Genomic DNA, 17,597 nt, shown 5'->3' with positions numbered 1-17,597 from the left:
AACATGGGAAGTATGGGAGACTGACAACATGGAAAGTATGGGAGACTGACATCATGGAATGTATGGGAGACTGACAAACATGGGAAGTATGGGAGACTGACAACATGGGAAGTACTGGAGACTGACATCATGGGAAGTACTGGAGACTGACAACATGGGAAGTACAGGAGACTGACAACATGGGAAGTATGGGAGACTGACAACATGGAAAGTATGGGAGACTGACATCATGGAATGTATGGGAGACTGACAACATGGGAAGTATGGGAGACTGACAACATGGGAAGTACTGGAGACTGACAACATGGGAAGTACAGGAGACTGACAACATGGGAAGTATGGGAGACTGACAACATGGGAAGTATGGGCGACTGACAACATGGGAAGTATGGGAGACTGTAAACATGGAAAGTATGGGAGACTGACATCATGGGAAGTACTGGAGACTGACAACATGGGAAGTATGGGAGACTGACAACATGGAAAGTATGGGAGACTGACATGGGAAGTATGGGAGACTGATAACATGGGAAGTATGGGAGACTGACAACATGGGAAGTACGGGAGACTGACATCATGGGAAGTATGGGAGACTGACAACATGGAAAGTATGGGAGACTGACATCATGGGAAGTACTTCAGACTGACAACATGGGAAGTACAGGAGACTGACAACATGGGAAGTATTGGAGACTGACAACATGGGAAGTACAGGAGACTGACAACATGGGAAGTACAGGAGACTGACAACATGGGAAGTATGGGAGACTGACAACATGGAAAGTATGGGAGACTGACATCATGGAAAGTATGGGAGACTGACATCATGGGAAGTACTGGAGACTGACAACATGGAAAGTATGGGAGACTGACATCATGGAATGTATGGGAGACTGATAACATGGGAAGTATGGGAGACTGACAACATGGGAAGTACGGGAGACTGACATCATGGGAAGTACTGGAGACTGACAACATGGGAAGTACAGGAGACTGACAACATGGGAAGTATGGGAGACTGACAACATGGAAAGTATGGGAGACTGATAACATGGGAAATACAGGAGACTGACAACATGGGAAGTACAGGAGACTGACAACATGGGAAGTACAGGAGACTGACAACATGGGAAGTACAGGAGACTGACAACATGGGAAGTATGGGAGACTGACAACATGGAAAGTACGGGAGACTGACAACATGGGAAGTATGGGAGACTGCATGGGAAGTATGGGAGACTGATAACATGGGAAGTATGGGAGACTGACAACATGGGAAGTATGGGAGACTGACATCATGGGAAGTACGGGAGACTGACAACATGGGAAGTATGGGAGACTGACAACATGGAAAGTATGGGAGACTGACAACATGCGAAGTACAGGAGACTGACAACATGGGAAGTATGGGAGACTGACAACATGCGAAGTACAGGAGACTGACATCATGGGAAGTAAGGGAGACTGACATGGGAAGTATGGGAGACTGATAACATGGGAAGTATGGGAGACTGACAACATGGGAAGTATGGGAGACTGACATCATGGGAAGTACGGGAGACTGACAACATGGGAAGTATGGGAGACTGACAACATGGAAAGTATGGGAGACTGACAACATGCGAAGTACAGGAGACTGACAACATGGGAAGTATGGGAGACTGACAACATGGGAAGTACAGGAGACTGACAACATGGGAAGTATGGGAGACTGACAACATGGGAAGTACAGGAGACTGACAACATGGGAAGTAAGGGAGACTGACAACATAGGAAGTACTGAAGACTGACTATGGGAATATACGAGTCAAGGGTGAGGCTCAGATTCTCACCTCCTTCTCCTTCAAGCCTGGCATGCTCTCCAGTGTGTTTGCTTGAACCCTCTCCACGACATCCTTCAGGTTCTGAGAAATCTGGAAGGCTTGATATGCATTTGGGTGAAGGCCATTTAATCTGTGATCAAAGATAAAGATGACTCTAAACTGCCATAAATAGCCATCCAAAGAAGTTACACAGTCTCTTTCATGATTGAAACAAGCAGCAGTGTCCCCAGCACTTCACTCCCCTTGCTGTGGGAGGTCCAATCTCATTCAAATCAGACCTTAGTTCTCGCTACTGCTAAACAAAGATCTGAGGACATCCCATTATGGGTCACATCATACCGACCTTGTGCGAACTTTGACCGATCAATTGAATGACCAATCAGAAGGCAGCTTTCTCGTGCTTTACGCCACTAATTTCAAAATGGCGATTACGCCCCGAAACATTTTTGACAAAATTCTCGATTACAAATTTGAAACCTGAACGAAAAAAACATTCTGGAATGGCTAATAGATGGTCTAGATTGTAAGGATTCAGTCGTCAAACACGTAACTATCGTTCAGAATACCCAATGTTAAAGTTTTCGAGGTTGCATGATTAGAAATCACATTCCAACTGTCACTTTCATAATCTGGTAAGCGACGCTCTGATTGATCGGATAAAAGGTCGTTCTGACGTGACCCCTAATGGGATGTCTTCAGATCTTTGTTTAGCGGTAGCGAGAACTAAGATCTGATTTTAATGAGATTGTGGGAGGTCTCAAAATGGACTGGGAATGTGTTCCCACCTTAATATTCATCACTGGTCAGGAAAATTACTTTCCAGCTAAAGGTTCGTATTTTTCAGGCTTCTGATTCTAGTAAGTCTTTAGAGGGCTAATACAGCTGAGGCCTCAATTATTGATGTGGAACTACGACATATTCCCATTCTGATTAGTGAGTAATATAAGGGAAACACTATTTTTCAGGGCATTATCCTTTGCAGAAGCCTGAGGTCTTCCATTAACTGTCCGACAAAGAAGGGCAGTTGAAAAGACCAAGGGCTTCTGCAAATGATAATGCCCTGAAAAATAGTGTTACCATTATTATAGCTAAAATGGATAGAATTTGTTATCAAATAAAAAGAAACAACAATATCGGTTTTGAAACATTTACTGCAATCAACACAAATGTCAGTGACCCACTTTTACAAATATGGAAACGTCATAGAACAAACCAGGTGACGTCGCTATTGAACGTGACGTCACCTATCCCTACCCTATGACATCACCTAACAACGGGCGTGATAATGGCCGTCGTCAAGCAATATGAGGGCATTATCAAGTTACAGTGGCCCGCTGATTTCTGATAACATGCGGGGGGTTTCATGATAATTCTATCCATTTTAGCTATAAGTATGGTTTTATCCCGCTTTTAGAAATGTCATGGTGACTGATTTACGACACCCATTGTCTAAAGATGTGCAAGTATGTCACTGATGATTTAATGTTTGTAGCTAGGCTAAGGGTAAGACGTTTCTTCTCCTTCCCAATCTCCTCTGGACCAAGGCTTATATAGCCAAGGTCACCTGACATTTAGTAAGTAATAAATATAAATGTAAACAGTAAATCATCAGTGACATACTTGCACATCCTGTTCAGGATGGCAGACGGTCGATGTACACAAAAATGGGGATTAACAAATAGGATTAGCATCTTATAAATAACAGTAATTAAGTGTTTCAAGGCATATAGATGTCATGGCTCCAGGGTAATGAGCCTTTGCAATCAAATGTTCTTCAGACAATGGATGTCGTAAATCAGTCGCTATGACAGAAATATTGCAGTAATCTCATGGAAGGGAACACAAGAAATGGGCTTCACACTTTGTACTCATTTGGGGAATCGCACCAGAGCCTTCGCTGCTAAGGGCGAATGCTTCAACTACTAGGCTATCTCACAGTCCCCAAATTCATGTGTAATTCTGAGCAAAAGTTGATCAGAAACATGGAGACGGTGTTGTCACTTTTGAAATGAAGCTTTGGTTGTGAACGTGTCCAGGGTGAATACCATAATAGAGTGGAGCTATGAAACACTGACCAATCAAGGACGATTTACCTACAGATGTTTTGCCTTCGCGTTGATGCCAAGGTCGTCTTTGATGACGCGAACTACCATCATCAGATCATCGCTGGTACATCTGAAACAAACAAGCCCATCACTTGTACATCTGAAACAAACAAGCCCATCACATGACAAACTTCAACCTCAAAGGATGAAAGATAATTGTTTCATGGCATTGTCAGATGTAGATGTTGGATCATTCTAGTCAGTAAATGTTGGGTCTTGGTGGTCAGTAAATGTTGTATCATGGGTCAGTAAATGTTGGGTCATGGTAGTCAGTAAATGTTGGATCATACAACAGTAAATGTTGGGTCATGGTGTCAGTAAATGTTGGATCATACAACAGTAAATGTTGGGTCATGGTGTCAGTAAATGTTGGATCATGGTGGTCAGTAAATGTTGGATCATGGTGGTCAGTAAACGTTGGGTCTTGGTAGTCAGTAAATGTTGGATCATACAACAGTAAATGTTGGGTCATGGTGTCAGTAAATGTTGGATCATACAACAGTAAATGTTGGGTCATGGTGTCAGTAAATGTTGGATCATGGTGGTCAGTAAATGTTGGATCATGGTAGTCAGTAAATGTTGGATCATACAACAGTAAATGTTGGGTCATGGTGTCAGTAAATGTTGGATCATGGTGGTCAGTAAATGTTGGATCATACAACAGTAAATGTTGGATCATGGTAGTCAGTAAATGTTGGATCATACAACAGTAAATGTTGGATCATGGTGGTCAGTAAATGTCGGATCATGGTGGTCAGTAAATGTTTGATCATGGTGGTCAGTAAATGTTGGATCATGGGTCAGTAAATGTTTGATCATGGTGGTCAGTAAATGTCGGATCATGGTGGTCAGTAAATGTTGGATCATGGTGGTCAGTAAATGTTGGATCATGGGTCAGTAAATGTTGGGTCATGGTGGTCAATAAATGTTGGATCATGGGGGTCAGTAAATGTTGGATCAAGGGTGAGTAAATGTTGGATTATGGTGGTCAGTAAATATTTGATCATGGATCAGTAAATGTTGGATTATACATCAGTAAATGTTGGATCATGGTGGTCGGTAAATGTTGGATCATGGGTCAGTAAATGTTGGATTATGGTTGTCAGTAAATATTGGATCCTGGATCAGTAAATGTTGGATCATACATCAGTAAATATTGGAACATGAATCAGTAAATGTTGGATCATACATCAGTAAATGTTGGATCATGGGTAAGTAAATATTGGATCATACATCAGTAAATATTGGATCATGGATCAGTAAATGTTGGATCATGCATCAGTAAATGTTGGATCATGGGTCAGTAAATGTTGGATCACACATTAGTAAATATTGGATCATGGGTCAGTAAATATTGGATCATACATCAGTAATGTTGGATCATGAATCAGTAAATGTTGGATCATACATCAGTAAATGTTGGATCATGGGTCAGTAAATGTTGGATCATGCATCAGTAAATGTTGGATCATGGTGGTCAGTGAATATTGGATCATGGATTAGTAAATGTTGGATCATGGGGGTCAGTGAATGTTGGGTCATGGTGGCAAGTAAATGTTGGATCATACATCAGTAAATGTTGGGTCTTGGTGGTCAGTAAATGTTGGATCATGGGTCAGTAAATGTTGGATCATGGTGGTCAGTAAATGTTGGGTCATGGTGGTCAGTAAATGTTGGGTCATGGTAGTCAGTAAATGTTGGGTCATGGTGGTCAGTAAATGTTGGGTCATGGTAGTCAGTAAATGTTGGGTCATGGTGGTCAGTAAATGTTGGATCATGGTAGTCAGTAAATGTTGGGTCATGGTGGTCAGTAAATGTTGGGTCATGGTGGTCAGTAAATGTTGGGTCATGGTGGTCAGTAAATGTTGGATCATGGGTCTGTAAATGTTGGATCATGGGTCAGTAAATGTTGGATCATGGTAGTCAGTAAATGTTGGATCATGGTAGTCAGTAAATGTTGGATCATACATCAGTAAATGTTGGATCATGGTAGTCAGTAAATGTTGGGTCATGGTGGTCAGTAAATGTTGGGTCATGGTAGTCAGTAAATGTTGGGTCATGGTGGTCAGTAAATGTTGGGTCATGGTAGTCAGTAAATGTTGGGTCATGGAAGTCAGTAAATGTTGGGTCATGGTAGTCAGTAAATGTTGGGTCATGGTGGTCAGTAAATGTTGGGTCATGGTGGTCAGTAAATGTTGGGTCATGGTAGTCAGTAAATGTTGGGTCATGGTGGTCAGTAAATGTTGGGTCATGGTAGTCAGTAAATGTTGGGTCATGGTGGTCAGTAAATGTTGGGTCATGGTGGTCAGTAAATGTTGGGTCATGGTGGTCAGTAAATGTTGGGTCATGGTAGTCAGTAAATGTTGGGTCATGGTGGTCAGTAAATGTTGGGTCATGGTGGTCAGTAAATGTTGGGTCATGGTGGTCAGTAAATGTTGGGTCATGGTGGTCAGTAAATGTTGGGTCATGGTGGTCAGTAAATGTTGGATCATGGATCAGTAAATATTGGATCATGGATCAGTAAATGTTGGATCATGGGTCAGTAAATGTTGGATCAAGGTTAGTGAATGTGTGATCAGAGTCTGTTCAGGGACCAGTTTAAAAGTTTTGAGGATTGCCCTGGGATGCCTGGGCTATACCTCGCATGCTACATCTCAAATCACCTCTTGATGATTTTGGACAGCATCTTGAGTATTCCTTTCTCCGAGGTGGACTGAGACAGTGAAGTGAGGAGGCCATGGATCTGAAACACAAGACGTCTACAGTCATGACCCTAAACAACCCTGCATGGTTCAGGAGTCACCTCCTTCACTGGTTCTCAGTCCAAGTATGCACGCTCACTTGTTGGTGAACATGATGAAGTTTCTGTGATTTAAGACCTTTCTTGGTCAAGTAGAGACCCAGCAGGACCAGGGCTCCGTTCCACAAAGCGATGTTAGCGCTACGTTGATCGTAAGCCTATGATAAAGTATGGGAGTTACGACCAACATAGCACTAAGTTCGCTTTGTGGAACAGGTCCCAGTACACTTTTCTTTGTGCCGGTACCTTGGACCTGTGTCAAACACTGCATCATAACATGGAGAATATTAAACATACACCATATCATTACCGTATTCGACGTAATAAGCACCCCGCTCTGATAAGCGCCCACGGTGATATTTGCTACTACATTGGCTAGTTAACAATCCCAATTAGCACCCCTTCCGATTGATCAATGTACACAAGACTTATTTATTCGTGTATAATACAGACTCATGTGTTATATGCACCCTTAATTATGGGCAATTAAATTTTGAAAAATATATCTAATGTGTATAATTCTTTGTATCATTTCAGGCTGTCCACGAAATTTACAATCGTTCAACTCTGGGGGGTTTTCTCACCAAAATTTTATTTTAGCCCCTTTTTCTTATTTTGAGAGCGACCTGGGGGCTTATTACGTCGAATACGGTATTATTATTATCAGGACACATGTTGGTATTGTTGTCATTAAGCCGTACTGCTATTCTGCTAGCATCTGACAACTAAAGATCTAACCTAAAAACACTGGCCAATCCTTCTGTCCCATGTCTCTCATTAGCCTCTGACCCGTGAAGATTCATAGAATAGGTCTTCAGCAACCCATGCTTGCTGTTAAAGGTGACTATGCTTGTCGTAGAAGGCGACTAACGGAATCGGGTGGTCAGGCTCGCTGACTTGGTTGATGCATGTCATCAATCCCAATGGCGTGGATCGATGCTCCTGATATTAATCACTGGATTGTCTGGTCCAGACTCGATTATTTACAGATCGCCGTCATATAGCTGGAATATTGCTGAATGCGGCGTTAAACAACAAACAAACCAACCAACCAACATTAACCTCTGTATTCATGACTAAGGAAACCAGTTCTTTTCACATCTAGTTTATCATCATTATCAGGCAGACTAGGCAATATCACTATCCTCTTTATAACACACTAGGGCAATATATCTATATTGGTCCCGACATGATAGGCTGATATAGAAATTATATATACAGACTATTTTACACACCTCTCTCAAGGACACCATACTCTCCTTCAATGGTGTCACATTTTTGCTTTTCTCAAAACACACCTTGACTGTCCTGGACACATCTCCCTGTACAAACACACATTAAGCAGTAATATACAGTAAACTACGGTTATAACGAACTCAAAGGGACTACAAACTTTATATATATACAGCATGTATACAACAACTGGCCGGTACTAAAAAATAAGTTTGTAATATGGTCAGTTCATTCTAAGCGTGTTCATTATAAACAAAGTTTACTGTACACAGAGTCACACATACCAGGACACACTGTGATATACATATAATTCTACCATGACGCTGAGGAACGCTGAAGCCCTAGTTCTCACTACCGCTAAACCAACATCTGAAGACATCCCATTTGAGGTCACGTCAGAACGACCTTTCATCCGACCAATCAGTGCGTCGCTGAATCCTTACATTCTAGACCATCTATTAGTCATTCCAGAATGTTTTTTTGTTAAGGTTTCAAATTTGTAATCGAGAATTTGTCAAAATATGTTTCGAAGCGTAGTCGCCAATTTGGAATTTGTGCCGTAAAGCACGAGAAAGCTGGTTTCTGATTGGTCATTCCATTAGTCGGTCAAGGTTCATGCAAGGTCGGTCTGACGTGACCCGTAATTGGATGTCCTCAGATCTTTGTTTAGCGGTAGCAAGAACTAAGGTCTGATTTTAATGAGATTGGGTTCCCAATTGAAATAAGAGGTATCTTATCTTCAGATTTCTAAAATTTCAAAACACAACAGGTTTATCTCCGAAATATGTATAAAAAGGGCGCTCTTTGGCCCACATTATCCGCACAAGTTGAAAAATTAGCAAAAAAATTTAATTCATACAAAATCATATGAAAGAGAACTTTACTTTGTTTATCCAACAATAAAGAAATAGAGTTTGCTCTACCCCCGTGTACTGTAATAAAGTATAGTTTTGCCCTGAACTATCACAGTTAAAGCACAAGGATGCTTGCGTACAAGTGCTTTGACGTTAGTACAGTTCCAACCCAAGTGAATCGGGCCTGGAGCGTGATATGGCGTGACCCATAGCTGAGGAAGAGCAACAGCTTTCGTTATGTTCGACGGCAGCATGTTGCTACATGCGCAACACTGAGCAACAGGTGTGCCACGCTACATGGATTGCCAACGCCTGTGCCAAAGACACAAAGCCATAATTCTGTGGGCATCGGACAACTTTGTGGCTGCTGTGCTATGGACACCGTGGTTCGAATGTTTGTAAGAGCTGGCTGACATCACCTTGCCATATTTCTTCCAGGCAATAACATTCAATTATTCAACAAGTTTAAAGATACATATTTCACTGATCCATTATTGTTGTGGATGTGCTATCTTGCTTGACAAATCTTGACACTATTGAAAGAAGGGTGTTACCAAGGACATGTTAGTTCATATGGGAGGTAGTTTTAACCGCATTGTGAGATCACACCATTATGAAGTAACTAAAAAAATGTACATTACTGCAGGATAAAGAACAGTCATCGCCTTTGATCTTATAGTGAGGCATCTTAGAATTGGTCCTACAACAACACTTAATGTATAGATAATGCTAAATGTGTCCCTAATCTTAATCTTTTTTAGTTCGGGGGCAAGCGGTTTTCTAATATTGAAGCTGATTATTCAGAAGATGTCAATAAATAGACGTTATCACGAGCCTTGGCGAGCTGATCACAAAGTGTTTATTTCTAATACAGGACATTTAACATCCCTAAACACACAAGCGTGATAACCTCTTTATCATATAATGTCATTCTTTAATTCTATGCACAAATCTCACAAACCATCTCTCACAAACATTACCTAAACGTTGCAAGTTTTCCTGGAATGTGCGCATTAATATATATTAAGTCAGAGGGTAAGTAATGTGTCAGTCGGACAGTGACAGTAGCCAAAATAGTTCCAACTGAAACCTGTTTCTTATACAGTGGCATAGCTACATATATGCAAAACAACAATTGCCTACACAAATTGTTTAACTTGCCTTTTGAGGCAATCCATTGGTCTGTCCGATAGAGTAACTGCCCTTTATCAAAGGGAGGCAACTCTAACCCCAGTCTAATGTCACAGCCAATCAGGCATTGTGGACAGTCAGCCTGTCCTGCCATAACGTTACGAAGTTATGGAAAGGTTCCAAGCCGCAGGTACAAGCACAGATATGAAAACTGATCCCGTTTGGCTAAAGTGTTCTCGCAAAAAAGTTTAGCAATTTATATCTCCAAAATTGCCCAAACTTGAAAAATGTCTTAGCTACATCACAGTTAGACACTGAGTTTCAGTATATTAGACAGTATATTGACAATGATAGCATTATCCCAATTGTTTCTTGAGATTCCTGATGGTTAATTCTGACTTGATCGCCGAATGACAAGGGCGACGCCATGTTTGTTTATAAACTGTGAAAGTAGTCCCTACTTGACCTTTGATATTTGCATCTCTATCCGCATTTGACTCCAACAGATATCGTTTTTAACAGTTGGCTTAATCCTGCCGAGAAACCCACCCATGATATGATAAAAGTCAACAGAAACATATGGTATATTTTGGGCCACAGATTTGTTCAAATCTAGATTTTCTCTTGAAGTAGAAATATAAAATCAGCCTATTTTACTTATTTTAGCCATTCTTATGTCTAATTAAAACATTTGCAAGTGTAAGAAATAAAAAAGGCATTCATCAGACTTTACAGAATGAGCATGTCTGCTAATTTGATACCGATATTTCAAAGTGAGCAGTAACTCTGACATTTGAGTGAGAGAGTGAGTGAGTATGGTTTTACTCCGCTTTTAGCAATATTCCAGCAATATCACAGCGGGGGACACCAGAAATGGGCTTCACACATTGTACCCATGTCGGGAATCAAACCCGGGTCTTCGGCATGACAAGCGAACGCTTTAACCACTGGGCTACCCGACCGCCCCCTCACATTTGACAGTTCCAGGGGTTCAAAGAGGACCCTTGTTATATCTCGTCTTTTCTGTCCATCATTGAACAAGCTGAAACAAGACAAAACCTATAACATACCTGGTCTAGATCCTCCTCCATCGCCTTCTGATTTGTATCAAAAATCTGCACACAAACATAAAAAAACATGACACTATCATCCATTTTCAGCTTCATTAAGAAATTAGGTGAGGTGAAATGGGGTTTAACGTCGCGTCCAAGATTATTGCACTTATATAGCGACGTGCATGTACAGCTGTACGTGTGTGTGTTTGTGTGGCTGCTTGTACTAGTCCGGACTAATGCCAATTTATAGTGCTAGCTCACTGAGATACCATGCCGCAGTTTAACATGAATATCCCACTCAGACACAGTATACTGACTCCGAGCCGACCAGTCCTTGTTTTAGCCCCTTAATGCCAAGCGCCAGACAGGGTAACAACAAGTACCATCTTTTAACGTCTTTTGGTATGACGCGGCTGGGGATCGAACCCCGGACCTTCCGCTCTCCGGGCGGACGCTCTACCACTAGACCACGGAGGCGGTCCATTAAGAAATTAATAAGAATACAATTTATATAATTTTTTATAAAAATCATAAAAAATTCAAACAAAATATTAATTTCTTTTCATCTACAACACTGCTTACATAACACATCTTCTGGTACAGAAACCCTCCTGTGAAATATGAAGATCAGAAATGCATACCCCCAAAATGCCACAATTGGACATTTGACAGCATCGCTTAAAACACACTATTCTTAATTACTTGGCTTCACTATCCTAAAGGGGGACACGGGTGGCCCAGTCGTCTAAGGCACCACGATTCGCTGTGCAGAGTTGCGTCCCTTGGGCACGCCAGAAACCTATGATTGTGGGTTCGAATCCCAGTTCGCCCCGATTATGTTTCTAGGTTTGTCAGCACCATACCCGTGCTCGTGGGTTTCACCGAAGTGGTAAACGTCAGAGACCTGCATCACTTCGGGCTTTCCTCCCACATTAAGCTGACTCGCCGCGATATAAGTGGAATACTGTTAAAAGCGGCGTAAAACCCAACTCACTCACTCACTTGCGATCCTAAAGTTTTGAAAATACAACATGACCAAACTCTTCAGGCCCTCAATTTAAAAAGCTGCATGTTATGGTGACGAATACATCGACACGTATCATACATGCACTGCAAGCCATGAAGACCCATACAAATTTCAGTGAGTGAGTGAGATGGGTTTAAATCCGCTTTCAACAGTATTTCAGTTATATCACGGCATGTCAGCTTAATGTGGGAGGAAAGTGCGAAGTGATGCAGGTCTCAGGCGTGAAACCCACGAGCATGGGTATGGTGCTGACAAACCTAGAAATAATCGGGGCGAACCGGGATTAAAACCTACAATCATATGTTGAAGCCCAAAGTACGCAATTCTGCACAGCGAATCGCGGCACCTCAGACGACTGGGCCATCCATTCCCTCTCATCCTTCAGAACCCAACAAGATATTGAAGTGTAATACTTAGGAATAGTCATTAAGTATGTTTAGTTAAAATAATTAATGTTATAAAATCTTAATTAAATTTGTGCTAAATTTGACAAACTTTTCCGCTTAATGTCAAGTTCAGCCTGACTTTTAAACAATAAATCAACTGGAGAGGGAACAAAAGCATCTCAAAAGAAGTACCAACTTGACTGAATAGCTTGACAAGTAGTTTGTCGTCGAGATTAAACACGGTCTTGACAACACCTGGCAACAACCACTTCATCAACATGTGGACATCGCCCTTGAAGCCGGCTGGAAGTGACACAATTGGACTGGAGTGGAGTTTTCATCATATCAAAAAGATCACAGACATACATAGCGATGACAACACGTATTATTAGGAACTTTACTGTAAGTTGAACTTTTACATTACATTGATATCACATAAAAAGTGATGACAACATATATTATTAGGAACTTTACTGTAAGTTGAACTTTTACATTACATTGATATCACATAAAAAGTGATAACATATATTATTAGGAACTTTACTGTAAGTTGAACTTTTACATCACATTGATGTCATCACAGCCATATAACGCGAGTGAGTGAGTGAGTATGGTTTTACGCCGCTTTTAGCAATATTCCAGCAATATCACGGCGGGGGACACCAGAAATGGGCTTCACACATTGTACCCATGTCGGGAATCGAACCCGGGTCTGCGGCGTGACGAGCGAACGCTTTAACCACTAGGCCCTCCGACGGCCCCTCATATAAAGCGATGACAACAATACTGTAGAAGCTGAGTTAAACCCATCTTCCCGAGGCCACATTCTCTATATTTCAGTAAACCTACACTTACCCCTGGGTCCAGTACATGTTTTTCACGATCGCAGATTACCAATATAATTACCAAAATACTAGCTCTGGATAGAAAGAGAATACGAGGCAAGGGAGATAACTGACTGTAAAAATCCAGTTTCCACCCTTGTCGAACAAGGCTGGAATTTCGTGGTTCGATTGTAGCGCCACTGTTACGAGTTATGTCCCTTCTATGTCCCTTTTACATCCCTTCAATTGACTAATCAGATTCCATCTCTCATATCACATGCATTTGCTTCAAACAAAACGGCGGCGCCCAGTCAAGACGATTTGATCGATATTCAAGATCTGTATTGCAATAAAACAGGTCTTACCTCGCGACATGCATCATATGTTGATAAATGTGAAGTGAGTGAGTGAGTATGGTTTTACGCCACTTTTAGCAATATTCCAGCACCATCACGGTAGGGGGCCACCAGAAATGGGCTTCACACATTGTACCCATGTGGGGAATCGAACCCGGGTCTTCACCATGATGAGCGAACACTTTAACCACTAGGCGATACCACCGCCCCGGACAAATGTGAAGAAAAGAGCAAACAAATATAATGTAAAGAATAATATCAATTACGAATTGGCTATGTAACTCAAACCCCTATAGTAGTCCAACGCTAAAAACAGTTCTATAAATAAAACTGACATGTCATGATGAGTTTAGATGATCTGTGTCAACTTACTGCCACTGTTTCCCTTCTTGAGGTAGTCGGAGACAACAGCGGTCTTGCTGGTGCCACTCTTTTCTTCAGATATCCTGGTACAGAGAGAACGGAACTGACAGAGAGAGTTGTCCTCCCTCTTCATGTTAGCATCTGCAAATGTGAGGGGAGTATGTCAATTAGTAGGACCTGGCGTGTGTTGGACTAAACGCCTCTCTGAACAGGACTTCAGTTAAATCACAGCGTGTCAGCTTGATGTGGAAGGAAGACCAAAGAGTGTAGATGTTTATTTTGTCACAGTAGAATGTTGGGCTAGGATGATGCACCAACTGTACAGTCTGATACATATCACGATACTTTGCTCCCGATCTGATAGGTATCATGATACTTGTATCTGTGGTACCCGAGCAATTTCTTTCATAGTCAGGGTGGCCAAATACCTAGCATACTGATGATGTTTGTTTGTTTGTTTGTTTGTTTGGTGTTTAACGCTGCACTCAGCAATATTCCAGCTATATGACGGCTGTCTGTAACATAATCGAGTCAGGACCAGACAACCCAGTGATTGACAACATGAGCATCGATCTACCCAAATGGGATCGATGACATGCATCAACCAAGTCAGTGAGCCCGACCACCCAATCCCGTTAGTCGCCTCTTACGACAAACATAGTCGCCTTTTACGACAAGCATGGATTGCTGAAGACCTATTCTACCCCAGTTGGAGTCAATGACATGCATCAACCAAGTCAGCGAGCCCGACCACCCAATCCCGTTAGTCGCCTCTTACGACAAGCATAGTCGCCTTTTACGACAAGCATGGATTGCTGAAGACCTATTCTACCCCAGTTGGGGTCAATGACATGCATCAACCAAGTCAGCGAGGCTGACCACCCGATCCCATTAGTTACCTCTAACGACGAGCATAGTCGCCTTTTACGACAAGCATGTTTTTCTGAGGACCTATTCTACCCCAATTGGGATCTATGACATGCATCAACCAAGTCAGCAAGCCTGACAATCCGACCCATTATTCGCCTCTTACGACAAGCATAGTCGCCTAGTGTAACCATGGTAACAGCTATTAAAGAAAACACACTGAAGGTAAGAATCAATATTTTGAACTTAGTGTGCGATTGTGATCGATACTTGCATCGGGAAGTAAAACAGTGCGATCCACCGATGCATCGTTCACATCTATGGTTATTTCCCAGTGATGTCTTGATCAATGCATCAGAGCTCCAGATAAGCTTTTGGTGTTGTGGGTATTTTACCCATGCATTTTAAAATCATTGGGTATCAGTAATTCTATCTGGGTATTCAAATTTCTGTTACCCACTAGTTTTTACACGTGTGGGTATTTAAGTTAAATATTTAAAAACACTATTCATCTAGTCCCTGCAAACTGGTGTCGTGTGGGTTTGAGAGCTTTATAGGACTCAAAAATACCACGATACTTCCACAAGAAAGTGTGATGGCAAATGATCATGATGTAACTGTCATCGTGGAGTTTGGCAAGGTTGACGGAATGTCCATTTATAATTTCAAAATAAGTTGCTGATTTGCTAATCGAATACGCAGGGTTACTTCACAATATTTTCATGATACGCACAAGTATTTATTTTTGTAGCGAATCTGTAATGTTCATTGCGTATTTGATACACTTGGATTTTATTTTACTGCGTATTTCTGCATTTCTGATGCGTATTTTACGCAGATACACAGCTTATCTGGAGCTCTGTATGCATGGTATAATATACAACAGGACTCACTATTAATGAATCCCAGAATGGTGTCCTTTTCACCCTGTTTTAGTTCTTTAAATCCATATATATCCTCCGGGGCCTTGATCTTCCTTTCCTTTGCCTTCTCCTTGTCAAACTCTTCAAACATGCAGACCGGGTGGTACCACAGAGTCACATCACCCCAGCCCTCGTCATTATCGTCACATGGGTTAGGAATATCTTTCCCAATTCTTAATGTTTTTTTTTCAATATACTTGTTACAATTTCTACAAATTGACCTTCCCGATACTGCAAGTGTGATACAGAAGATATTTCCAGACATTATGAAGTCAGTACATAAATATTGACACTGTAACTGTATTTAGGTGAAATGAAACAGTAACAGTTTAGGTGGGGGTTGCTAAGTGATGGTTTAATGCTGGGGAGTGTAAAATTGCAGCCTGATGCATCCAGAGGGTGTATTCTATATTATACACTATATGGGTGTACTCTATACACTATATGGGTGTACTCTATATACTATGTGGTGTACTCTATATACTATATGGGTGTACTCTATATACTATGTGGTGTACTCTATATACTATGTGGGTGTATTTTATACACTATGTGGGTGTACTCTATACACTATATGGGGTGTACTCTATACACTATATGGGGTGTATTCTATACACTATATGGGGTGTATTCTATACACTATATGGGTGTATTCTATACACTATATGGGGTGTACTCTATACACTATGTGGGTGTATTCTATACACTATATGGGTGTATTCTATACACTATGTGGGTGTATTCTATAATGGAGGTGCGAATGGCTCTGGTGAGAAAATTGATCTGTTGAGAACTTTTGATCAATCACTCATTCTTTATCTGAAACATGAAGAAAAGGAAAATTAGATATTTGCTGGAAACTATTCGGGGACTTCAGCCCTTGGTGTCTTCTAACTCCATAATAATGACAGATTTGGTCGATTGTTAAACATGAATTTGTTAACATGAATTTGTTAACCCATCAATGGTTTGCAAAGCATTGTGATGCAATTTCATTGCAGCAATATTTACAATGTATATATCTCTTGATCTCACCCAAGCAATATCTCCTGTGGGAGCCAGTTTTGGATGATAAACTGTATCAAAGACTGAGTTCAATGTGTGCCCACTTGTGTTTGATAAAATGTCTGTGATTGAGAAATATTAAAAGGAATTTTGCAGACTTGATTATTTCATAGAGTGAGTTCTGTTTAATGCTGCTTTGAAACATTTTCCAGTTAAATGACAGAACATCATATGGGAGGAAAGCCCGAAGTGATGCAGGTCTGAGACATTTACCACTTTGGTGAAACCCAGGAGCATGGGTATGATGCTGACAAACCTAGAAACATAATCGAGGTGAAGCGGGATTCGAACCCACAGTTACAGGTTTCTGGCGTGCCCAAGGGACGCAACTCTGAACTACCTGAGACGACTGGGCCACCGTGCCCCTGAGGAACGAGGTCTGTGTTGGGAACGAGTTGCGCGGATAGTTTCACAGCACCAAAATACACATCTTATCTAAAATTTAGATACCTATCAAACAAGAAATGATTTACCTATCCATCAACCCACCTGTCACATGCTTGTTCTGCGTACTTAATGCAGTAAATCCCCTGGAACGTCTTTACAGCGAGTCACCCAGAGCTTGAGCTCGTAAACAAACGCTGCGCATGCGCCAATTATATGTTTACATTCGGTAAGAAAGCGGTATACGAACATGTCTCAAGGTTTCTAAGATCATTTACCTGTCGATATGCTTACTAGTAGCGTGCAGATTCGGAGAAATGATACGCAGTGATGCATTTGTTATAAGTGGGTGCTATAGACAATCCGAATATGCTTCACAGGTAGATCACAGGTAGATCACA

The 17,597-nt window shown here is 41.4% G+C and overlaps 2 protein-coding genes across 3 annotated transcripts in view; both read right to left on the bottom strand.

The window, feature by feature from the left end:
- The window catches only part of LOC139471260 (DNA ligase 3-like), a 58,343-nt gene that overhangs the window by 8,105 nt on the left and 32,641 nt on the right, over positions 1 to 17,597 (bottom strand). The gene's annotated exons all lie outside the window — the stretch shown is intronic.
- Positions 6,588 to 17,363, bottom strand: LOC139471403 (DNA ligase 3-like). The gene is made up of 7 exons (XM_071253769.1): positions 17,302 to 17,363; positions 15,718 to 16,566; positions 13,967 to 14,098; positions 12,611 to 12,717; positions 11,017 to 11,061; positions 7,964 to 8,050; positions 6,588 to 6,671 (listed from the first exon to the last, which is right to left on the bottom strand). The coding sequence occupies exons 2-7, from the start codon at positions 16,010 to 16,012 to the stop codon at positions 6,588 to 6,590; spliced, it is 750 nt and encodes a 249-aa protein (XP_071109870.1). The 5' UTR covers positions 16,013 to 16,566; positions 17,302 to 17,363.

Source organism: Haliotis cracherodii, unplaced genomic scaffold, assembly GCF_022045235.1.
Source record: "Haliotis cracherodii isolate W230 unplaced genomic scaffold, xgHalCrac1.p SCAF_22, whole genome shotgun sequence".
Taxonomy (NCBI): domain Eukaryota; kingdom Metazoa; phylum Mollusca; class Gastropoda; order Lepetellida; family Haliotidae; genus Haliotis; species Haliotis cracherodii.
Note: the sequence above shows the minus strand (reverse complement) of the source record. Positions and strands in the feature narration are given on the sequence as shown.

Excerpts from the sequence above, each read along its gene's own strand:
- LOC139471403 (XM_071253769.1), bottom strand. The coding sequence starts at position 16,012 with ATGTCTGGAAATATCTTCTGTATCACACTTGCAGTATCGGGAAGGTCA. Across the intron at positions 12,718-13,966 it reads CAAGAAGGGAAACAGTGGCA|CCGGCTTCAAGGGCGATGTC; the intron begins GTAAGTTGACAC and ends TGTCACTTCCAG. Across the intron at positions 11,062-12,610 it reads TTGTCAAGCTATTCAGTCAA|ATTTTTGATACAAATCAGAA; the intron begins GTTGGTACTTCT and ends GTTTGTGTGCAG.